Source organism: Gallus gallus, chromosome 3 (assembly GCF_016699485.2).
Source record: "Gallus gallus isolate bGalGal1 chromosome 3, bGalGal1.mat.broiler.GRCg7b, whole genome shotgun sequence".
NCBI lineage: Eukaryota > Metazoa > Chordata > Aves > Galliformes > Phasianidae > Gallus > Gallus gallus.
In genome coordinates, this window is record NC_052534.1 from 9,149,796 (window position 1) to 9,174,916 (window position 25,121).

The window sequence follows — 25,121 nt, forward strand, 5'->3', positions numbered from 1 at the left end:
CTGGAGTATTACCAGCTCATCGCTGAAGAGTAGCTCATTCTTGCCTGCAATGTCATACTATTCTGTCTTTTATATCCACAGTAGAACATGGTTTTCTTCTTCATTGCCTTTGGGATTTTTGGACTGCCCCATGTTGAATTTGTTTCTCAGATACTTTCCTACTGCAGTAAAGCTAAAGAGCAGCCTAGTGAGAGCAGCAGCTCAGTTCTGTCCAGGTGGGAGAATTGAGTGCTACTAAACAGAATAAGCAGGCACCTTTTATTCATTTATCCCATTGTTTTTTCAGTACCTAGTTAAGCTTCCTTACGGCCAGTCATTAAAGCCTTCTCATCATTAGTATTCTTACAGAACTGACCTGTCATCAGTATTTAATCTATTGATCTTCAGAAGTCTGTCATTATAGTAACTGCCGTTGTTCTTATGGCCCATAGTTTGAGCAGTAGAGCAAAAGCAAGCATCATCTGTTGCATGGGATACGTTTCATCACAGAAAAACATACGATTCTAAATTGTGTTGCAGTATATTAAAAAACTTTTAAAATAAGTTCTAAATGATTGCTGTTGTTTTAGGTTGAACTAGTAGGAAAGAAGTCATAGCATTTTTCTTGTATGTAAACATAGAATGTTTTTTGTATTTAAATAGGTTCATGTCATACAGTCAATTTTATAACTGTTTTCACAGCTCAAGTTACGAGACCTTGCTGGCCAGGCATTGTCTTTTGTGCAAGAAATTGTAACAGCTCTACTGAATTTTCATACGTATACTGAGCAGAAGGTCCAGATCTTTCCCATTGATTCTGCAACAGACACTATATCACCATTAAATCAGAAGGTAAAATGTTCTGATTACATCTGTATGTATATTCAGTTATATAGACTTTCCTGAGTGAATAATCTTAGTCATGGAAACTTGTAGCATCTTTACTGGAAAGCTGTAAATGTGCTCCTGAGAGGCAAGCTCTTTTGCATGAGAGGTCTTTTCTGATGGGTGGATTGTCCATGTGCAAAGGGATGGTTGCGAAGAATCCTTTTCCTCTATGCTTTTGTTAAAATAACAGCATGGAGAGCAGCAGCATGGTCATCAAATCAAAGCTTTGCTTTTGAAATGTTAAATGGAAGTGCATTGTTGAGGAGTTCACCTGATTATTTAAGTGTTGCGGTGCTACCTGGATGCTTGTCTTAGTTGGACAAGTAGTAGGAAAACATACTGGGGTATGGAATATGTTTAGACAGGAGGTCCTGTGTTTGGAGGGTGTAACTACAACGTGAAATAAACTGGATGTAAGATAGGTTTGTGAAGGAGACTGTTCACTTGTCAAATAACTCTATAATTTATTTTGGGCTGCCTATGTGAAGAGCTCTCTTGTAAGTGTTCTGAAGCTTCAAGACACCAAGCTGAGCGGTGCAGTCAATACATTGGAAGGAAGGGAAGCCATCCAGAGGGTCCTGGAGAGACTGGAGAAGTGGGCCCATGAAAACCTAATGAGGTTCAATAAGGCCAAGTGCAGGCTGCTGCACTTGGGTTGGGGCAATCCCAGGTTTTTATACGAGCTGGGGGAAGATTTCCTTGAGAGCAGCCCTGTGGAGAAGGACTTGAGGGTTCTTGTGGACGAGAAGCTGGACTTGAGCCAGCAGTGTGCGCTTGCAGCCTGGAAGGCCCACTGTGTTCTGGGCTGCATTAAAAAAGAGGTGGCCAGCAGGGAGAGGGAGGTGATTGTGCCCCTCTACTCAGCTCTTGTGAGGCCCCATCTGGAGTACTTTGTCCAGGCCTGGTGCCTCCAGTACGGGAGGGACGTGGAGCTCTTGGAGCAGGTCCAGAGGAGGGACACTAAGATGATCAGAGGGCTGGAGCACCTCTCCTGTGAGAAAAGACTGGAGAAGAGAAGGCTCTGGGGAGATCTCATTGTGGCCTTCCAGTACTTGAAGGAAGCATATAAACAGGAGGGGAAACGACTGCTTATGAGGGTGGTCAGTGATAGCACAAGGGGGAGTGGTTTTAAACTGAGACAGGGGAGGTTTAGGGTGGATATTAGGAGGAAGTTTTTCACCCAGAGGGTGGTGACACACTGGAACAGGTTGCCCAAGGAGCTCGTGGAGGGCCCATCCCTGGAGGCATTCAAGGCCAGGCTGGATGTGGCTCTGGGCAGCCTGGTCTGCTGGTTGGCGACCCTGCACATAGCAGGGGGTTGAAACTCGATGATCATTGTGGTCCTTTTCAACCCAGGCCATTCTATGATGACTTAAAGTATGCTGGCATTGAGAAACCTGACCTGACTCTTCCTTTACAACTCAAAGGGGTGATTTCTTAGGGTATCTTCCAGAGTTCTGAAGTTGCATCTTTTGAGTTTTTCTTTCTGTGCCTTGAAGCATAGATAATAATTTTGTGAACAAATATTCACGAGGTCCATGCAGGAGGTCCATGTATGTATGCTTTGGAATAAAATTGCTTTAACACCTGACTTGTTGACTAAGTAGCATAGGTGGACAAATGTGTTAAAGCTGCTAGATGACCCAGTGTTTTATGATTCAACTGATGATTTCAACTTAGTAGTTTGTATGGCTCAGACTTGGAAAATCTTGTTTGTCTCCTTCATTGAATGGCTGTATAACACCTGTAGAAGCAAATGTAAACTGTTGCAAAAACTTTCTGGTTTTGGGAGGACCTCCTTCAATCTCGTTACAGGCAACAAATATGCTTTTGTGGATATTTATCAGCTAGAGAAATCCTATTCAATTTACTTTCTCAATCCTTTTACCTATATAATCTAGAATAAGCTTTTCCAGAGGTTCAGTGTAGATCTTCGTTTGAGAATAGTGTATTCTTGCTTCACTAATAATACTCTGAATGGCACTTCCTTCTTTTGAAAACTGTGATTTTGTTATCTTTCAAGTTCTTTGGAGCAGAAACTGTCTCCTTGTTTATCTGGCCTAGGGTGGTGATTGGATTCCACAGATACTACTGCCATTTGCCCTGGTCAGATAAATTGGGTTTCACAGACATAATTTCTCATGTATGTTTTTGTCTTAATGTCCTAATGAACAGTTCTTTGTTTTTCAGCAGAGAAAAGTGCTTTCACACAGCTGAAAGGTGCAACTTAATCACAACTCTAATTTGATTCTTCTCTCTGGATAGTTGTTTAGGTTTTGCTGTCATGAGTTCTCTTGTAGCCTGCCTTTATTCTTGTATGTTTATGACCTAAATGCTGTAGTGCATTCTACCTCACAGCTTTCGTGGTGATTTCCCAGCAACAAAGTCTCTTGTGTCACTCACTGAAGCTGCTATTGCTCCTGTATCTTCAGTTAACATACCTACTTGCTTGACAGGTATTCTCAGTGTGGTCTTAGCTTCTCCACTGAGTGCTTCAAAAGCCTCCCTTAATGCAGAAAATGAGACAAGTATCATGCAGTGACTTAGCACACTTGCGCTGATCTGTTTTTCCCCAACTCCAGGTCTTGTCTGGCGCTTTCAAGCTATTTTCCCCACCAGACACTCAAAATAGATGTGGACAATTCCTTTCCAGGTTCAAGTATTCCTTTTCTCCTTAAGCATTTGATTGCTGGTTTCTGCTGGGGCTTCAGCATCATGCCAGATAATTCCAGTCCTCGCGACACAAGGCAGGAGCTTTCTGCATGTGGCACTTTTTTTCCTTAGATTTAGGAACTGACCATAATTCCATCCAGATTTATGCATGCGTGCATAAGAGCTTGGCATCTCTTCTTGTTAACACTGTGTTACTGCAACATAATAACAATAAGAAAAATTTCTTGTACCCTATTTGCCTGGGATCTTTACTTAATGTTGTAGCATAAATAACCAAAGGTGGAAGTGTCTTTCTGTGGGGTAAACTGTGATCACCAGTATCAATTGTGGAAAAGATTCTGTAATGCTATGATACTTATATCTACATTGTTAAATTTCTTAATCCTGAGAGTACCACCAGTGTTTATTTTGAAGAGCTTGAGTGAATACTTTTGGTTTCTGGCTTACTTTTTTTGAAGGATAAATTAGCCATAACATTTATTTAAGCATATTTTGGGAAAGATGGGCAGTGCAATGGGGCCAGAGTTTCAGGATTTCTCTTAACTGTCACATTTGCTGACAGCAGCCATTCCCCCTTTGCTCAGTTACCCCTCCGTCCTTTGCACTGGCATAAGCATACTTACCCACATGGAAGACTGGACTGGAAACATAAAATATTAGCATACATCTCTCTTGCAGTCAGTTCTAACTCAGTTCAGTTTTTCACTACTTTGCACCACAGAACCATTGAAATGCTTGTGCTGATTAGTAGTACAAGGGCTGACAAGAGAGCAGGAGCTGGGAGGAAGGTGGCACAGCTTGTTTTGGTGACCTGCTGAGTGCATGGATCTGGCCTTAATTTGATGTAGTTGAGCAAGTAACGCAAAGTTTTTTATAGTCAAAAACCCAGGTGTGCTGTGCATGGCAGGTATAGGTAGATAAGGGGATGTGGCAGAGTTATACACGGGAGGGGTTTGCCTGGATTTCCATTACTGTCTTTGTTTTCCCTCAAGGTGTATGTTTGCGTGCCATGTGGAGGAAGGGGATGTACGTCACTTGATTTTATTTTATTGATAATGTCTTGGGCATCATTTAAAGTGAGAGATACTGTGTTAAAATTGATTTTCTATTGTTAAATGTGAAACAGTTTGAGAGTCTGCAGCAAGCACCATCTCAAATCTCTCTCTGTACTCAGTTCTCACAGTATCTTCATGAAAATGCTTTTTATGTTCGCCCTCTGGAGGAAGGAATGCTTCAGTTGTTTGAGAGTATTACAGAAGATACTGTGACAGTCCTGGTAAGATTTCTTACTTTTAGTATTGTAAAAGACTTTTACAGAGCAGAAATACTTACGTTGTTTTTCTTTCCAGGAAACAGCTGTGAAATTGAAGGCCTTTTCAGAACATTTAGCTTCGTATTTATGCTTTTTAAGGAAGATTCTTCCTTATCAGTTGAAAAGGTACTTCCAGTTTAATAGATCAAATTGAAGGGGCACTGTCAGATTTGTAACCTTGACAATGTCTACAACTCAAATATTAAGTCAAACCTTAAAGCACCTTAGATTAAAAGGCAGAAATTTTCTTTGCATACTGTTTCTTGAGCCTTTAGGTTATGCTTTCTCATTTTTTGTCATTTTTCCAGTAGACATTAGAACTGAGCCAGTATATTTTTTTCCCCTTGAAGTTTGGCTTTAATAAAAGCTGTACAGACTTCAATGTTTAATTGTGTTACTCAGTAGTGTTGGTACTTTTTAGGTATTATACACCGAAACTGTTAATTTCTTGGGCCTGTCTGAAGATTTTGCTGTTCCATATGTATAGCAAAACTGTCAGATGCACATCCCTTCTGTAGTGAAAATGTGTGCTCCTGAGTTGGTCAAAGGGAGGTGCTTTGTCAGTGCAAAGGAAGACTTAAAAAGAGGTTTTGGGTTAAGAAGAAGAAAGAGCTTTTTATGATTTCTTTGTACCTTTGCTGTGTAACTTCAATAAGTTAACTTTTCTAAAATAACCTCTTACTGCTTCTTTGGACTAGCCATGTAGAAAGAACTACCCATCCACCCCCAAGATCTTGAAATTCTTATGTAAGATATTTGCTGATTTGTTTTTTTGTGTGTGTTTAAAAATCATATTCCTAGTTTGGAAGAAGAGTGTGAGTCTTCTCTTTGCACAGCTGCTTTAAAGGCTAGAAATATGGAGCTACACAGAGACATGAAAAGGTTGACGGCGATCTTTGAGAAGCTACACACATATGTTAGTCTTCTTGCTTTACCAAGTAAGTGCCAGTTTGGGCTCAGTTGCTGTGAGGCTAGGAGGAACCAGTGCTAGATTTTTAGAGTTAACTTTTTTGGAGTTAACCTTTTCACTAATGATAGAGTTCTAACTTTTCTCTTTTTTTTCATGGTACTTTTAGGTACAAAACCAGAAGGACTACTGCGAACAAATTACAGCTTGGTGTTTACAAACATTGCTGCAAGCCTTCATGGGTCTCATGACATCCTAAAAGGTGAGGCTACATGAGTAGTGGTAGGTTTCAGTTTTCATCCTTAGTCTTTCAACACAGCAGACATGGACTTTCTGTTGTAATGTTAAATGTGTAGTACGTAGTAAATCTGATCTGTTTTGCCTTTGTAGACTGAAACTACATCTGCTGAGTACAAGTTTTTGTCATCCACGAATGTTTTTTTGCTACTCTGTTCTGTTAGCTTAGTTCTTGTGAGTTTCTGGAACATTAACTTGTGACACTCTAGACCTTCCTGAGCTGTGTCACCTTACTTTCTGAACTCTATTGTTGTAATTAAACGTATACAGAATGGGATGTTGTAAATGTATGTATTCCCTATTTACATAAGGTTGACCTGGCACTACCATCAAAATGAAAGTTTTCTTAGATTTCAAGTGGATTACACTTTTTTTTTTAACATGGCTGTATAACCAAAGGTGATGAGGAAGATAGTTTCAAAATTAAAACAACTTCTTCCTTCTTAATGGCATACTCTTTTATATAATGCATCCATGTCCCTTATATTTCTAGTGGAGTACTGTTTGGTTAACGCTCAAGGAGTTTTAAAGTAATAACGTTTCTATATATCCTGTAACATCTGTTCCTGGGTAGCTATTCTGAGGAGAGTAATTATTATAGTTGAACTGATTTGATACCAGTCAGCTATATAAACATTAAGGTCTTAATTTAAACAATGTGTTTTGTTTTTTAATCTGTGAGTAATAATGTCAATAGTACTACCTAATTTTATAGAATCTTTAGTTTAACTAAATGATTACATTAGAGATTCATAGGTCAAACACATTGACTTACTAAGCCAGACAGTATTACAGCATAGATAAGTTTGATGTGTACCTTTTGCCTCTTAGTATGGTTTCTCTAATGTAACATCAGCATAAATTGTACTTAACAAAAGAAGTAAAGAAGACTTAGAAAAGACTGAAGAAAACTGTCAGAACTCGTCAGTTAGCAACGGAAACGTTGCAACGCCTCAGACTCCCATATGAGAGAATTCTTGATTTGTAGTTTCTCTCTACCTTCCCTAACCCAAATGTAACTCCAATTCCTTAAGCTTACATCAGATTAAAACTTCTGGTGATAATGACTAGAGTTCTCATTTTTGTAGCTGTGAAACATTTACTTGTGAAACTAACGCTTCTCTGTAAATTGCTTTCAGAAAGTTCTCTGTGTGTTGGTAATGTTCTTTGTTTGTTCCCCACCCTCAGAAGACTATTTTGCCTGAAAGAAGTTTAGAATTCCTCTTCCTGTGCTGTATAGTTCTGGTAGCCTTTTAGATTTGCTCTGACAGTTAAAATACCCTACCCTTTTAGGTTGCGTAAGCTTCAGACTTAGAATTGTTAGTAATGTTTATTATCTATCTCTTGTGTCCTGGTGTAAGTATGTGGAAGTAGAAAATGTACTTTGGAAATTAAGTGCTAGGTCAGTGGGAGCTTGTCTTCCCTGTATAGTTATGGTTTTTGGGACACAGAGCACACTTCAACGTGTTTCTTTATTCTGCTGTCTGTAGCAGGCGTAGTGTCTGTTCTAATCATGAACAGCCACCTATGGTAATCTACTGAACAACTGAGAGTATCCAGACTAAACATTTATTCAACTCAAGGAGGGTAAAAGTATTTAAAGTTCAACGTCACAAGCTGAAGTTGGAAATGGTCACTTAAATAGACAAAAACATAAATTACATAAACGTTTCTATTTTTCTAGACATTTCCAAGCACTACAGTCAAAAAGCTACACTAGAACAAGATGTTCCAACTGCCACACAGAAGCTTGTGACTACAAATGACTGTATTTTGTCCTCCATTTTGTCTTTAACAAATGGAGTAGGCAAGGTAATGGAAACTTTTATTTAAATATAATGCCACAACTTGAGCATTTTTTTTTCTTTTCTTTAATTAAAAATAAGAATGATTTGGGAAATGTAAATGTCTTTGATACTCCTAATTATATTCAGACTTATTCTAAGGTATTTTTGTGCTGTATATTAAAAACAACATGTGATAATAGTAGGTAATTTAAGGATGTTATGCCTTAGTGAGGTCTGAGCATGTGAAGTCTGGTTTCACCAAGTGCTTTTCCTTCTCCTGAAAGTGTAACTGCTCTGGCAAGTCATTCTGTTCAACTTAATTCAAAAAGTGACTTCTTTTGGTATGTCTAGATTGCTTCATTCTTCAGCAACAACTTGGATCACTTCACTTCTTCATTGAGCTATGGCCCAAAAGGAGGAACAGAGTTCATCAGCCCTCTTTCAGCAGAGTGTATGCTGCAGTACAAGAAAAAGGCTGTTGCCTATATGAAGTCTCTGAAGAAGGTTTGTTCAGTTCATGTGCTGCTTGCACAGGGAAAGCATAATTAACTTGCTCTTCAGTTATATCAAAGAGAATACAAATCATTGGTTTCCAGTATTTGAAAAGGATTTTTCTCAATGAGAGTGTTTGGCAGAGAAAATGGGGCCCATAGGGAAATAATGCTATTGAAGAAATCTGAGAGCGTAGCTGCTCTCAGAACTGAAGGCATGTGTGTGTTCTGCTGTTACCCATTTCCATGAGTAACTTCTGCACTGAGGAGGGTCCTGAGCTGATCTTTTTTACTGATTTAACCTTCCTCCCCTATTTGCCAAGAATGTGAAGTGAGTTGCATCATTCTTATGTTTGCATTCACTGGAAGACAGTTGAGATCAAATGAAGAAGAAACCAGAGGCTAGGAAATAAGTATGATAGAGAAAATATGTTGAACTAACTGAAAGATTGAACATTACCAAATCTCCTGCAGTTCCTATTAAAATTAAAAACTAAGTGATGATGTATGTGTACTTAAGGGTTATCATCACTCCCCTTTGATGTTCTGATGTCTGTCAAGTGGACCTAAAGATGGTTTTGATCACTAAATAGCACATAGTTTTCGTAGCACCTTTTAATTAAGTGTGCATTTTTGTAGGGAGTAGGTGGGTTATTTGAGTTGGAACTTTTTTTTCTACTGATTGGTAAACAATTGGAAAATGTTTTTCTTCTTTCTAGTAAAATAAAGAGGGTAATAAGAAAATAAAGTTAGAATACTTATTCCGATTTACTGTAGAATGTGTCTTGAGGTTTTATATGTCCTTCTGCAGCCTTGTGCAGATTCAGTGCCTTATGAAGAGGCTTTGGCCAATCGCAGAGTTCTTCTGAGTTCAACAGAAAGTAGAGAAGGTCTTGCACAACAGGTATCCTGGTACACATTTTACTAACATATTTAGTAATGTATTTATAAAGGCAAAGTAGTATTGAATAGTCAACCTGTGTGTGGTTTTGTACATAAATAGAAATTCTGGGTGTTAAAGTAAGACTAGATATCTTATTTGCAGTTCATAGTGTAAAAGAGTGCAAACTGTTTTAATGTTGTGTACTGTTTTGAGTGGGTTTTCTTGGACTACGCAGGATTAATGAACACTGGTTAATAGCAACAACTTTTTTAGAGTATGTTAAATAGGTTGTATTTCTATCATTCTTGAAGTATGTGTTGTCTTTTTTTCTGGAACGTGAGGCAGAGGGAGATTAAGTGGTGTTTAAAAGGCCTGTGCAGTCTGTCCATCTCTGAGTGAGGCTGACTGATGTACTGACTAAAACTTTGCTATTAGCTTGAATGTTCGTGCTGTGCTTATGGCCTTGAACTTCTACAGAAGAAAGACTTCAGTATTTTTTGTAATAACCTGTTCAGAGCACATTAGTTGAGATGAGATGTCTTCAAATAGAAATGTGTGGAGGGATGGATTATATAATGTTCCTTAGTTTTCCTTACCTGGACCAGTTGGGGTTTCTGTATGTGTGAGTGGAATGTCTGGGAAGGGAAGGATTGTGTTTGACTTGTTAGCAGTTAACAAGGCAGTGCTGGTGCCAGGCACGCATCTTTCAGGCTTTCATGAGTTTCTTCTAACTTCTGCCTGCTCTGATTTTCATCTAATTTGTCCTTGGCTCTTTGAGCAGCAATTGGTAACCCTTGTTTCAGTCTAATGGAGTAGCTGAGTAATTTTTGATACATGATCACAGTTGAGCCTACAGATAGCAGCCTACTACTTACTAGCTCACCTGTATAATAGTTTAAAACAATACCATCTTCAAACATCTCCTGGAGGGTATTTTTTCCTGTGTTAAGTAACATGCATTGTGACCTTCCATCCAAAAGGTCCAGCAGAGTTTGGAGAAAATTGCAAAACTTGAACAAGAAAAAGAGCACTGGATGTTGGAGGCCCAGCTAGCAAAAATAAAACTGGAGAAGGAAAACCAAAAGCTGAAGAACTCTCTTAGTGGACATTTAGCTGAAACTGTACAAGAACGTTCTGTTTTATCAAATACAGCTGAACAAAAGGAGGAAACCACAGAGAAGAGTCAAAGGGAACCTATCAAAACTACTAGTCTGGTAAGTGACTTCTTACTTCAATAGAGAAAACCATGGTAGTTAACAGTAGCACTATTTCATCAATGGAACATTAATGTTGAAAGCTTTTTGATGATTTGCAAAGCTGCTTACTGATAATTTCCTCAGAGTTTGGAGCTTCTTGACTTTTAAGACTTTGTTCAGTATCTGGATGTTAATAGAAACATTCTTGTAGTTCTGTGCTTGTTTGGCTGAAGGGGGAATAATAGGTGCTTGACTTCTTGACTTTTCTGACTGCTGGTAGAAATATAGCTTAGATTGGCTCTGAGTTTCCAGTACTTCTTCACTTGTAGGTATGTAAAAGCAAACAAATAGGTGATCAGTTTTTTTAAGTGGATTAAGAAAGCACAGGTCTGTGTAGTATAACTTAATTTGAACTTGAAGCCATTCAAGTTTCCAGTGTTCACTACATCATTAATTTTACATAACTTTCATGGGTTCTTACAGCTTGGGTTCAACAGTGCTTTTGGATATGGTGTGTATTCTGTCTTGTCTTTGTACGTTGGTAAATAGCTTTTCTCTGTCTATTACAAGTGTTCAAAAGGGGTTGCCCTTTCCTCCGAATTACTGCTTCTGCAGTTGTATTAACAGAGATGTCATCTGTAAGACATGAGAATCTCTTCAGCTCAACATTCAATAGAACTATCTTTTTTCCTCCCCACTTTCCTGCTTCAGGATTAAAAAAAAACCAAACCAAAACAAAAAAAAACACCACACGCATGCCAAAAAAACCCCCACAAAAATGCTAACGGGTTGTTTTCATTGAATCATTTAGGTTGGAACAGATTTGATCTTTAAGGCCATCATGTCCAACTGGTTTTGAAATAAACTGTCATGTTAAGTTTGATCCTTTAGGAATTTAAGGAGAATGTCTTTTTCTAGTTGGTGCTTCCTGTAACTGGTTGGTCAGCAAACCATATAAACACTGCATATAGATCTAAATCTGCAGTCCTGTTTGGGTCAAGGAGAACATGTAAGAATGCCTTCATAAAGGGTCAGACATGAAACTAGTTATTCATGTACAACTCAGCTAGAGTTTTCTGAGTATGTGAAACTGAGCTGTCAGCGTAATTTATTAATCAAACTGCAGAGAAAAGAATTCAGAAGGTATTCAAGAAATCTAAGATGGATTTCCTTACTCTTGAAGCTGAGTGATTAAGAGACATCTCAGTACACTGAAGCACTAATTTTCATGTGTATATAATCTAGAAGCTGTGTAATCAGATAAGCTAACTAGATCTTGTTTGATTTCATTGCTATTACCCTATAAACATCCTAAAATGTAGAAGGGATATTTAGTATTTGGACAGTTGGTGTCACTTTAAATTCTATTCAGGGTGTTCATGTGCACTACCCTTGCTTATGTTGTAGGTAGAGATGCTTAAACTTAGTTCTAACTGCCACAAGAATTTGTTTTTAATTGAAGTCCTGTTATGACTGGTGTCTATTTCTGCAATTCTCACTTCATGCATATTGTCTTCCTTGTTTTAGATTGGGATGTTGACTATAACTACTGATAACGAGAAGGTAACCTCTTTTAAATGTTATCAAAATATACCTAGTAAGTATTTAAAACTTAATGTTATTCCAAAGGTGTAATTAACTATTAAAAATAATAGTACAATGACAGAAGTCACTCAGGTAGTTTGTGTACCGTATTTTCCAGTTTCTAAAATCATATTTTTGTTTGGTGTTTTTTGTTTGGTTTTTAATTTTCTTCTACGTTGTGAATTGTAGCTCCTATTCATGTAAGCAGCTTGGAGCAGTGCAAGCTCATCCAGATCTGTGCTCTGTAGCTGAAGAAGAGTCTTGCTCTCTGTATTTAGGAACCAGAAGAGGGTTCCAAGCTTCAATTCTTAATCCCTGAGAAAGGGGCTGAAGTTGGTGGGAGGAGGGGAAGTCACTGGCTCTAGTGCCCTGTATTTAACACATAAGTACAGGCTATCCCAAACCAGATGTTGTTCTGAAAGAAACATAGGAGCAGCTCAGACAAAATGTCAAGAACAAAACAAAAATATATCCTATCCTAAACGATCTTGTAGAGCATGTGACATTAGTTGTAGTTCTTACAGTTTGGTAGCTTCTGAAACATAGTTATGCAGAAAAATTATTCCTTGATGGGAGAAGTCAGTAAGTGTTTGGATTTTTTAAGTTGGTACAGTGAGCTTACTTCTGCAGTGGGTTTTCATCTTGGTCAGACTTGATATGTTAAATTAAGCAAATCTCTCACATCCTTGGTCCTTAAAGGAAGTGTGACGCTAAGGTGATGTCGGTTGATCTGACCTCCTGTCATTTGTTGTGATTTGGGGAAATAAATGCTCTTGGATATGACAGGTAGGCCTCAGTACGGAAGGGGATTCAGTATAGAGGACAGTGTTGTGGTGTGAGTATTCAGTCTATTAAAACAAAAAAATTAAACAGTCACTTATATTTATCAGGTTCCAGATGTTGAATCTCGCGAAGACTTGATTAAAAAACACTATATGGCAAGAATAGCAGAACTTACGTCCCATCTACAGCTTGCTGACAGCAAATCAGTACACTTTCATGCAGAGGTGAGAATAGTCATGTTTGTACTAAACACAGTAAGTCCCCTTTTGAATTTTCCATGAGCAAGTGTTAAATCTATGCCACATATTCCAGGAAAAATGTATTTTTGCAGTACGTTTTTTGGCTGTGGTCTTTTATGTGTAAGAATAGATGTTACAGAAAGACTTTAATCAACAGGAAGAAAAATGTCACCCTGTAAGGCTAAAAAAGCTTAAGAATTAAAACGTGTATCATGTACTGGTCTGTTGATTATAAATTGAAACGGCTGGTTTTAGTTACCAGGCTATTTTTGGCTTCATCTTAAAGTGATACTGAGAACGTTCAATAATACTTGAATGTATCATGAAGTAATGAAAACAGCTCTCCTGAGAATTTTTTGTTTGTATTTAAGAATTAACAAAATAATTCATAGTCTCTTCAGCTTCCTCTTTTCATTTCAGGTCAAGAAGTAATGATTCTTGTACATAGTGACTATTTCTTGTGGAATTAGCAGAAATCTCTTACAATTAATTTTTGATAGTGGATGACGTAGTAAGCCATCTTTGTATGATTCTTGAGTAATGTACAAAGTGAGATGTCTGTGTTGCTTTCTATGAAATATTTCCTGGCAGTAATGTGATGAGAACAAAAGACTTAATAATATGGAAATTCTGTAGAATAAAAACAAGTTTACTCTTATTTATTTCATTATCTTCGTATTTAAAACTGCACAGATTCTGAGTAAGTTTCTTGATATCTGAGGATTACAGAAAGATGGAAACACTCGAAGCATTCAGTTAAAGATGGCACAAGACAACACTTTGGAACTAACTTTCTTCCCTTCTGTCTTCCCTATCCTGCTCTAACTGCCAGTGTCGAGCACTTGCAAAAAGACTGTCTTTAGCAGAGAAGTCCAAGGAGTCACTCACAGAAGAGTTGAAACTAGCTAGTCAAAGCATCAGTAGATTACAGGCAAGTAAAATATTAAGTGATGTAGTAGATGTGCTCATTAAGGTAATTGTGTGTAAGGGGAAGGTGAAGGAAAAGACCTCCAAGCTACAGTTCTGTTTTTTAGGTCCTTACTAATATGATGTGAAAAATAGTGGTATGTGGAGAATAGATGTAAATAATACACTTGAAGTGGAAGATCCTTGCAAGGAAATGGTTGTAGTAGCCAAGCCTGTGTTTTTAGCCCGTTGTCAAGGCTGCTTTATAAAATTTGTTTTCTGTATGTGTAAATACAGGATTGTTTTAGCCTTGTTTCTCTCTGTGAGGGGAGGATTACTTAAATATACAGGTAGTAATTATAACATTGTGTATTCAAACCATGCATTTGTGTTGAGTGTGACTCCTCTCCTTCCCATCCTGTCTGTATCTAGTCATTGCTACGCTCTAGTAATGCACAGTATCATTCCACATCTCTAATTCTAGGGACATAGTCGCACTGCAAATTCCTATGGGTTGCTGAGTCCTTGAGCTTCACCTGCCACACTTGTTCATGTACATGTGGTGTTTTAACCCTATAGATTTTGCTTGTTACTTGGCTAGAAGTGATACTGGAAAATGTAGCTGTTCAACTTTCAAGTAAAGTATAAAGAGCTGGGAAAATTATAAAGGAAACCAACCAAAATTAAGGGTGACAGACAGTACACAAATCTTCAGGTGAAAGGGAACTATTGACTTTTTGTGGTGTGTTTCAATGGTGTGGCTTTGCTGCAATGTAGATGCAACTGAGATGGTAGCATCTGGCAAAGCAGCCATTTTCTTACACTGAACAAAGGTTTCAAGTTGCTGACTTGTTTTGTTTGGTTTTTTTCCCCTAGGATGAGTTGATGACAACAAAGAGAAGTTATGAGGATCAGTTAAGCATGATGAGTGACCATCTCTGCAGTATGAATGAGACTCTAACTAAACAAAGGGAAGAAATTGACACGCTAAAGATGACTAGTAAGGTAAGTTGCCAAGTGTTGACACTAGGCACTGGCCATAGTTGGGAGCTCTGTGGTTACCTTTGCCATGACTGCAGTAATACCCTTTCACAAATCAATCCACGAGCTATGGGTCCTATTCTGGGTCAGCTGGAAGAAAGCTCCAAGTCTGGTCATGCACATTGTCTTGTACTCTCATCCTAGTTGCAGCTACTCAGTTCTTGGCAATTTTCTTCCTCCTCTGTTTTATACAGAGGAAGATCGTCTGTTTCTTTCACGTAGGAATGAAAAGCTTGCCCTGTATTTCATTCTGTGAACTTTCTTAAACCACACTTGAGCTTTTTCCAAGCAAGGAGCCATCCATTTACCCAGAGGCAAGGTTTTCCACTTCACCTTAATGATGAATAAAGTGGAAGTCTGCTGTTTAGAACAGTGGTTATTTACACCATGGTGTATCCTGTCCTGAAGGTTCTGGGAAGAAATACATGTTGTGAAGGTCTTTTATCTTTCATTCATTTTATTATGAAATGAATAATCCTCCTTAATTGTGGAATGCATGGAAGCAGGTTTCAGCAAGGGGAAGAGAAATCCATGTTTAGATTAAAGCTCCTTTACAGTGATTTTATCTATTTATTTTAATTGCAGGCTCTTCTTCCAAGTTCTTCTTCAGATGTCTAAACTTTAAAGTTCAGACCATGCTCTTTAGGACTATTTCTTGGTGTATGAGCTCTTAGCTGTACACTGACCATGGCAATTCATGTTGTTATAAAACATGAAAACATATAAAACACAAAATGCTTTGTGGATTTTTCACTCTCATAATTTCAAAACTTGAAAGGATACGCTGTCTTTAAGGAAGTAACTTTTAATTTCTCAACAGTAGTCGCTTGTTTTTAGTGTTTCAGATGCTACCAAAGATAAAAACAACTCAATTGAAAGTGATACAATTTAAAGCCATTATCGTTGGGACGGACTTGTTGGTTAGGTTTAAAAGTGAATGTTTTCCTAAGGAAAGAGTTAAAATAGAACTGTCAGCAAGAAACTACTGCACATTTTTTTTTGCGTGTTTGAATTGTAGAGTTGTTGGAAGTCAGATGTAAGCAAGTTGTTGTAAAACAAATCCTTTTCTCAACTATGAATGTTCTGTTTAGTCCAAGCTAAAGTTAAATTTGTTTTGGAACAAAGTGTTAGGGTGGAGGATAATTGCCTCGCGTTGATTCTGTAAGGTTTATTTTTGAAATACCACTCAGGGTCAAATTAGGATTGGACCTGCCTTTGGTCTGCTTTGCAATATGAATGGTGTTAATACATTTGATTGTTGTGGGATGTAACTCCAACGTCTTTTTCCATGATTTTCAATTAAAGTAAGGTTCTCTTGTGCTTGTTTGAAAGCTCTGGTACTTTCCTGTGTTATGCCTGTAAGCACAGGGATTTTTCAGAGCAAGCACTTGCAGGCAGTACTGTTTATCTTCAGCTTTACAGTGTTCTTTGCTTGCTGTAGGCATAAATGGTACTACCCAGGGTCTGACGTTTACTGTATAGATGCTCTTAGGTGAATTATATATTGTGTTCACTGGTTTCTTCTCGTTGCAGGGAAACTCTAAAAAGAACAAAACCCGATAGCTCCCAGCTCATCAGCTGTCTGTGGAGGCTGCTGCTGAAGAGAGTGCAGATACTGTCTGGTGCCTGTTGTTACGGAAAGCAGGGTGGTGTTGGGTCTTGTACGAACTGATTTGGTGCTGTACATGGCTTTAAAATATTTAGCACTTCCAACAGGTAGAACTTGGTGTTGTCTCTAAACCAGGACACGTACACTCTGTGGATAATTTGTAATTACCTTCAGTTTTTACTGTGCACTTTTTAAAACTGGGTTTTAATTTCCTGTAATAACTTCAGCTTTTGTATATTTTTTCAAATATGATTATGCATTAAGAAATTTGGTATCGGTGCAGTAGTTGTCCGTTTCTGAATTACGTTAAATTGTCAACAGCTGTACGTTGAGTTCTTGCTAATGACAGTTTAAAAATTAATCTGGAAACTTTGGCCATGTGAGCTGTGCAGCTACTATAAATGTACTCCTGCCCTCTGAAATGAATTCAAGTGTGTCTTTAAATGATTTCTCTAAATTCCCATGGGTAAGTGGGATCGGTCTTCATCCCCACCCCACTTTTTTTTTTGTTAGATTGCAATAGTGGAAACTCTTGCTACTTGTATTTGGCACTTTGGATTTTGAAATAAAGAGCACAAATAGCTGAACTGGGAAACTTCTCTGAAATTGCTTTAAGCCCTAATTTTGGCATTTTGTATACACGTGTATATATTCTGGTTGAAATAGCTGTTAAAAGCTATAGGAAAATGTGATCGTAATTTTGCCCCAAAAGAGTGAAGCAATATGTGTGTGTATGTAGAATAGATCAGCTTACTGTGCTCTCTTACAATGAAGAATACAAAATACGTAGAACATTGAAACACTGAATTTGCAAAAAGTCTCTCATAGGGTTAGTCCTGATGGGTCGACTGAGGAGCTGCACGTGGCTTTTCTTGTGCTCTAGGAAGCTTGTGATCTCTTGGCCTCTCAAGATTCTTTAAGTGAAGTCTAATAACACACGGTTTCATGACATCTGACTTTTTTTTTTTTAAACCAGATGTTGTGCTGCTCCACACTGATCTTCTGTTCCATAACTTGCATTGTGGCACTCAGTTGTCCCATAAGGGTTTACTCTGATATCAGCTGTGTCGGTGTGTTATCAGTATGTAACAATAAAATCAACTAAACAAAACCATTATTTTTCTTAGTTCTGTTTATGCCTGGGTTGCACAATGTGATGCTGTGGTAGGGAGTTGAATGTTATCTCCTGGTGAGGTGACCTGGAGCAGTAGACCTGATTACTCTTAGTAGTGCTCATTTGCTTGGGGGATGTTTGTCTGAGTGAGCCTGAACTTCTGCACATAGTACTGCGGCGTGCAAAGTGCACTTGGTTCCCTGTCAGCACTTCTTGCCTTTGTGCTTCCTCAGTGGCAGAAGTTATCTCCTCTGGCTCGATCACAGCTGTTGAGCTGTTTTGATTCACGTTCTTCCTTCTAAAGACAAAATGGATGTGGTCCTGAAATGGAAGAAGAGATGGGGAGCATCTGCACAGCTTACTAGCATCCTGTTGAATAGAGCTGCATCGCAGCAGATGTGAGAGCTGGGAAGCGTTTACTTTCTTTAACCATTCAATTAAAACAGATACAGCTTCGACTGCTGTGAATAAGGTTGGGAGTTTACTGCTTTCTGTCAGCTTTTTGAAGCTGTGTCTTCTGGGAACTGGGATCTAGCAGTGAAGGTAGGTAATTTGGTTATCTGTATAACTCTGTGATTCAAATCGAATTCTACTGCTGCTACTGCTTACAGTGTCTGCATCCAGAAAAGCTTTTGTTTATGTCATTTCTGAAAGGCAGAGGTAAAAAATGTGGCTTTTAAGTGTGTTTGAAAGCATCTATAAAAACAAAAATCACAAACAGTAAGTTGAAAGTATTTTATCTGCAACAAAATGGAGGTGAAAGGAAATGTGTAGGCACTTACTTGCATTTCCAATGTGCTAGTTTATCAGCGCTTGTTCCTTGCAATACCTACTTGAAAATCTATTTGAGAGTCCCCCCTATTTAGCTGTAAATAAGCTCAGGAAGGGACACGTATACAATTTTGATCACTTGAGCTTCTATAAAGACTGGATACCACTGTTAAGGAAGTTTATTCCTTCCACTGCATCTTTTACTTCTGTTACTACTTGCGGTGTTACTCAGCAGTGAATTTAAGCCATGTTTCTTAAGAAGCAGTCCTGTTTGCCCTAATTAAACTTCCACTGCATGAAATGCCAGAGATTGGAGCAGAAATATCAGTTTATCAGTACTGTTTTTAAATCTAATCTGTGCTTGGATTTATATTGCACTGAATTACTTAGTGGGAAGGTGAATTTACTGTAGGACAGTTAACTTGGAAGTAGTGAATCCTAAATATTAGAGTACTGATCTCTGATGTCATTCTGCAAAATCCTCTTAATTTCTCTCTCCAAATATTCATGTGTGCGGAGTCTGATTTGATGGTGAAGCTCTATGATAGCCGTGGCAGCAAGGCAAAACTGCCTTGTTGGTAATTAAGCCAGTTTCCATGCCTTGTGCTGTATTCCCAACGGCACTCTAAGAGGAGCTTAGAAGAGGTGCAGAGGATGGACTGAAGCCATGGCCTGCCCTGGACTTGGTTTTCCAACACTGCAGCTCGGTCTTTTCTCAGCTCTGCAGCTTTTTAGGAAGACTTGATGGTTTTGGCATTGCTGGCCAGCCCAAGCCATGCTGGGCCAAGCCGTGCCATGCCATGCCATGGCAGCAACTTACAGCTTTAGCCTGCTTACAGATTGCCTGGCAATGACATCTGTCAATGCTTATTGCTAGCTGGGAGTGGGGAGCATTTAATAGAACCCTCTTTCAGAGCTGGACTGAAGAACTGTCAGTAGGTACTGCCCTGTTACAGGTGTGAGGAGAGGCTGTTTGACTGCACGTGAGGCTGCTGTGTTCCTGTGCCCTCACCTGCCTTCTCAGCAGATCCCCTCTCACCCACCTGAGGCAGGATGCATCTGCTGGGTCAGCATGAGTGGCTGTTGTAGTGCTGCTTCTATGTGGTAAGGCCAACTGGCAAGGAGCTTCAGTGACTTAATACAGCCTCAGTCCACATTAGAAGAAAGAAGATACTGCTAAAACTCTGAGTCTGCAGGAGGTAAATGAACTGCTTTTATATTTTAGGCAATAACAGGAACATTCTTTTTCCTCAGAAAAACCTATTTCTGGTTGTTTTGGGGAAATCTCCTGGCAATGTATCCCTTTCTCCAAATCCTTTTAGCCAGAAGTTGTTGCTACTGCCCAAAAGAGATGTGAAAGTGATGACAGCAGTTCTGGGCAGCAAAAGGATGTTGTGTAAAGCGACCCGGGCTATCGCTGATCCCCTGCCTGGGTTACTGCTGTCCTTTGCACAGTTACTCTGGCTCATGAGCAGTGTGCTGTTCAAGGCTGTACCAGATCACCACCCCAGCAAGCTGCTTTTTCCTAGGACGGGATTGCAAGGAAGAGTTCTGAGGGGTAGTGCCACCCTCGTGTCAAGTGGTGTCTGTAGCTAGTAGTGATACGGGGCCATGCATAGCAGTTCTGCAGTTCAGGCAGCATATATTGCCTGCTCTTCTCTTACCCCTGCCTTCCCCACTTCCTTTTATCCAAACCAGTTTCTGCTCTCCAGTGGAGATTCAGTGTGGGGAGCGGTATTTGTTTTGCTTGCCTGTTCAGATGAGGCATATACAACTAAAAAATGCACAGAGCTGCTGGAAGGCGCTTAACACAGATCATTGCTTCCACTATTTGTCTTTTACAGTAGCAAATGTGCTGGTTTCAGCAGCGTGGCTTCAGCAGCTTTGCATGCTCTATGGAGGCCCTCTTAAGGACTCAGTGCCTGCCTTCTGCACTTAAGTCATGAATTCATTCTGTATCTCATTCTCGAAGACTAAACATGAACTCTGTTTTGGTTCCATACGCTGCCTTCGGAGGGTTTCTCTGAGGTTTTTGGCATTTTGCTCAGAAGCAGGAGGTGGGTGCCCGCAGACCTCCCAGCAGTTCATCTGATTGAAGCAAACTTCACCTCCTGTGTCTCCAGTTGCTTTAAAGCTTAAAAATATGCTTCCCGTCCCAACGCCCAGGCCTGCCCCAGCCGGGCCGAGCCCAGCGAGGCGGCGCGGCGGCGGCCCTTCGCGAGGCGGGGACTGAGGCGCGGGGCCGCCCCTCCAAGATGGCGGCGGCCGAGCAGCAGCCGCCGGCGGTCGATGGCGGCAAGGCGCTGAGCGCGTTGCTGGGCGGCATCGCGCAGGCCGCCTACTACGGCAAGGTCGACATCACGGAGGAGCTGCTGCGCGGGCAGCTCTACCCCGAGGCGGCGCCGGAGGAGTTCCGCGCCCTGCGCGCCAAGATGGGCGGCCTGCTGCAGGTAGCGGCGGGCGGGCGGGGCCGTGAGGGGGAGCGCAGCTCAGTGTGGGCGTCCTTAACGCCCGCGTGCGGTGTTGAGCAGCCAGAAGGGAGGGCCGAGGTCCTTTGTATTGTCAATATGGAAAAGACTCCATATCTTATATCGACTTTTGCTGACCTTGTAGGGATGTGAGCACCTACGTTAGATAGGATGATGAGTTTTTTCCCCCTGATATGGGTGTGTGCTGTCAGATTGCTGTTAGAAGCAGAAAGTTTCATTGCCCTTGTGACTTTTTAATTCTGTAGCACTCAGTGTCCTCTATGACAGTAGTAATCAGAAGTCAGTATGGTAAATCAGCCACTTCCTTGTGTCAGGGCTTGGTGAAGGTAAAGGACTTCCACATGCCCTCCCACGTTCTGTATGTGTAAGGCATGGTAACTTCTGAAGCGTGTGAAAACCAGGAGGTGAAATAAGGGCTGCAGAAGTGCATCAGATTTACTGCAGCAATAAGTATTTAAATGCCCCCTCCTACCCCCCCCACGTCTTTGTATACTCCTGGTTTATTTATAAAAGCTGTCTTAATGATCCATTTCTTCTCTCCATAGAACCGTGTAGTTTTCTGCAGAATGTTTATAATCTGACCTCTTTCTCAGGTGCCCATTTATTTCATGGGCAGTCGTGTTACCTTACTGCTTTCGCCTCATATGAACTTCTTTAAGCAATCTAATTTCTTGTGTGGTATTTCCTAGGAGGTAGAACAGAGCTCCAGGGAGGCTGGCCTTGGAGAGCTATAGCATCTCAGCTGCATATTTCCCAGCCTCCTATCCCATCAGACTTAAAAGCATTGAGAAACTGGGGGTGATCATCTCCTGCAGGTTCTCACCCCCAGATTTTCGGCTTTCAAAGACCTTGTCCTGATGAAAATACCGAAATTGTCTCTTCCTTAAGGAAGTTGAATTTGCTGAGTTAGGTCCTGTGGCAATAGAAGTCATGCCTTTACCATCTACAGTAATTCTGCTCTTTTCCTTTTGGTGGCAGCAGGCTACTGGGATTACTGTGTGTGATGTGCTGGAGGTGTGGTGGCTCTCTGCTGTGCTTCAGAACGAGCTGTAGGTTGGCTAAATGAGCATAAAGCCAGTGCGAGGAGTGTAAATATATTGTATTCCATTATTAATATATATTTTCACAAATACTGAGCGCGTTACCATCTGTAACAACTACACCAGTATGCTACTGGTAAAATATTAATCACTGTACATAAGGAACATGTGACAACCCGGTGTTTGATATGCGATATATGAAATGCATCCATACTGTGTGTACATGACATAACATTCTCTAGCTCTCTTCCTTCTCTTGTTTTCACTAGCAGTACTGCTGACACTTGTACCAGCTTTTCTGGTGACCATGGTAGTTCATCTCACTGTTATTCAGACAGGAGGCCAATGGTACCTTAGAAGCATGGCTCTGCATTGCTACTAGCATTCAGTTTATTCAAGCCCTGCCTTGAAGCTGGCCTTCATAAAAGGGTCTACCCTTATGTGGCATGTCAGCAGAAACATAGGTGTGAAATTTACGCACTCCTGGAAGAAAAAGGCCTTTGAATCTTCTTCAGGATTTCTACTGGCAGCCATTGATGGCAGGGGGAAAAAATACAACCTTCTTGCCTCTTGTAACATGGCAAGAAAGCTGTCATTTTTCCTTCTCTCAGTAAGTTACAAACCTTCAAATACATGGTCTTGGTCATGGACTCCTTTTGTTGAGTGTTTTGCAGTTACCATGCAAGTCTAAGCTCCTGCTAGGCTCAGAGGCAGAGTGGCTTCAGTGTAAAGGCTGAGATAAAACAATTTGGGAAAGTTGATGTGAAAGACATCTTGCTTTCTGATGGTTAGAATTGCTGTTGTGCCTGTATCAACTGAGGAGTAGAGATCGCTGGACGTGCTCATTCTTATCTGTTCTGATGAAAGTGAGCAATTAACCTGTAAAATAGTATCAGCAAGTATTCTGTCCATATCAGATACATTCTACCCAAGTTAGCTTGGTACGTAGTTTCAAACCTTTCATTCTTGTGGCTGTGCTTATTTTGCACAACTTCATTTGTTAGTGGGTTAGGCAAATATGTGCTAATAACGTAGCGTAGAATTTTGTGAGGGAGGGAACCTGCATCTACTGTGCTGTAACTGAACTGCTGCTTGCCTGGGACAGCTGAATAACAACCCTAGTTTTTTTCATTTTGTTTAGTTTTTTAATTCAGTAAAACACCCCTTTTACATGGCTCACTAATCTGAATGCAGCTCGGCCACCACCCCCTTCGTTTTCTGCTCTTTTGTTTGCCTAATGTTATCTCTTTTTTTTTGTGTTTGTTTTATGTCAGCATCATCATAGAAGAGCAGAGAGCTGAATGCTTACTTTAAATGCCACCTTCTATACTGCAGTGACAAAAATGTTTGCTATTGTTAGGGTTCCTCCTATGCTAGTTATTTTTGCTTTCAGTTCGTGTATGTGTAGTCAGTTCAGATCAGGGCTGGTGCAGCTGCCAGTTGCAGGAAGAACACTGAAGTGAAGTTCTTTGAAAGAAGGAATGGGCGAAGAGAGCTGGCTGCAGGCTGTTAGGCAGCTGGAGAACACTTAAAGTAGCTGTATGGTGCTTCGCTGCCTGGAGCAGCAATTGTCTGCTTGTATGTGCCAGTTAATAAGAGCAGTATGCTCTCATCATTCTGGATTTTTTTTAGTATTCATCATTTTCAGTTTTTCTGATCGGAAAACTCAATGGTTTATTAAGTTCAAACCTTTCACATTCTGCTTCCATTATTATTTTAATTGCTGAAGAGATATTTAGAAGGCAACGCTTCTGCTGGGTGCTACAGGATGCTGAGGTGATTGAATCTGTACTATAAGCAGACTTCTACAAATTGGGCTGTCATTCAGACAAAGTAGGGTAGACAGTGATTCTCCTTTCCACTTGGGAATAATAACCTTTTTAGTGCTCCTGCTGTTGTGCGTTGATGACTGCAATTACTGAGAGCAGGCAAAAACAAGGACTCTGGTATAGCATTGTTCACTTAAGCAGTAGTATTTTCTGTAACTCAAGGTTTGAGATGGGGTGAAAGATCACCTCCTAATGAGACCAATCTTAGACTCATTTAATTTGAGACTCTGAAGTACTGATATACCATAGATGTGCAATTTCACTGGAAATTATGTACTTCACATTTAATGGTTTGCTTGACCTATTTCATTTATGTATCATCTTCATAGAATGATAGAATGGCTTGTGTTGGAAGAGACCTCAAGGATCAAGTTCCAACCCTCTGCCGTAAGTAGGGTTGCCAATCAGTAGGTGAAGTACTAGAGCAGGTTGCCCAGGGCCCCATCCAGCCTGGCCTTGCACGCTTCCAGGAATAAGGCATATAAAACCTCTCTGAACAACCTGTTCCAGCTCATCACTGCCCTCACAGTGAAGAACTTCCCCTGACACCTAACCTGTATCTTCCCTCTTTTAGTTTAAAACCATCCACCTTTGTCCTATCGCTATCTATCCTTGTATTAAAATAAATAAATAAATATTTCTTTCATGTTTAAAAGGCTACTTCCAAGAGTTCTTCCAGTCTGTATATGTATCTGTGATTACCCTGACCCAACGGCAAAACCCTGTGCTCTGCTTTGTTGAACCTCACTAGGTTCACATGGGCCCACCTTTTGTGTTTATCAAGGTCTTATCTACGGCCAATTGGTAAATCAAAAGGAGGAGGCAAACTTGCATTGTTGATCTAATAGGTGTGCTAAGCTTTGTATTGCTCAGAATAAGTCTGCTTTTCCTCAATTACAGCATGGATATTTGTTTGGTTTTCTTTTAGTTCTTGCTAACGTATCAAATAGAGGGAAAAAGAGGTGACTTATATCTTTTCCCCCTTTTCATGTGCTGAATTATAGTAGAAAGACAAGTAATGTTAGTCCAGGAGACAACTGGAACTGAAAAGATGTCAGTGACTTCATTATCCTCTTCAGCATTTCCACCATTCTTTTGGGAATAGGAAATGGAGCAGAAGTGTCGTTGAAATAAAGGCATAAAACTACATGTGAATCCTAAGGAAGTCTTTCCCTTTTCAGATGTGTTCCAAAAAGCACGTGTTTGACAAACACTAATTAAGAAAAGTAGAAGCATTTAATTTGTAGTAATGAACTTCAAAAGCAAGATCCAACTCTTTAGTCTTCAGTCGGACTAGACTCTT

The 25,121-nt window shown here is 40.0% G+C and overlaps 2 protein-coding genes across 22 annotated transcripts in view; both read left to right on the plus strand.

Annotated features, from left to right (window-relative positions):
• Positions 1-17,686, plus strand: part of PPP1R21 (protein phosphatase 1 regulatory subunit 21) — a 29,980-nt gene extending 12,294 nt beyond the window's left edge. For all 15 annotated transcript variants that reach the window (XM_046938716.1, XM_046938713.1, XM_046938714.1 and 12 more), the window contains 14 exons: positions 682-831; positions 4,715-4,816; positions 4,890-4,978; positions 5,654-5,790; positions 5,929-6,021; positions 7,741-7,868; positions 8,195-8,347; positions 9,146-9,238; positions 10,198-10,431; positions 11,941-11,976; positions 12,888-13,004; positions 13,852-13,950; positions 14,802-14,930; positions 16,500-17,686. In XM_046938716.1, coding sequence (XP_046794672.1) covers positions 682-831; positions 4,715-4,816; positions 4,890-4,978; positions 5,654-5,790; positions 5,929-6,021; positions 7,741-7,868; positions 8,195-8,347; positions 9,146-9,238; positions 10,198-10,431; positions 11,941-11,976; positions 12,888-13,004; positions 13,852-13,950; positions 14,802-14,930; positions 16,500-16,529 — 1,590 coding nt within the window. In that variant the 3' untranslated portion in view covers positions 16,530-17,686. The remainder of the gene's footprint in view (positions 1-681; positions 832-4,714; positions 4,817-4,889; positions 4,979-5,653; positions 5,791-5,928; positions 6,022-7,740; positions 7,869-8,194; positions 8,348-9,145; positions 9,239-10,197; positions 10,432-11,940; positions 11,977-12,887; positions 13,005-13,851; positions 13,951-14,801; positions 14,931-16,499) is intronic.
• A 3,018-nt stretch (positions 17,687-20,704) lies between these two features.
• COMMD1 (copper metabolism domain containing 1) overlaps positions 20,705-25,121 on the plus strand; it is a 66,468-nt gene continuing 62,051 nt past the window's right edge. For all 7 annotated transcript variants that reach the window (XR_005859069.2, XR_005859067.2, XR_005859068.2 and 4 more), the window contains exon 1: positions 20,705-20,910. Coding sequence is in view for 4 of the 7 variants with exons in the window: in XM_040698578.2 (XP_040554512.1) it covers positions 20,716-20,910 (195 nt within the window). In the remaining 3 variants the exon portion in view is untranslated. The remainder of the gene's footprint in view (positions 20,911-25,121) is intronic.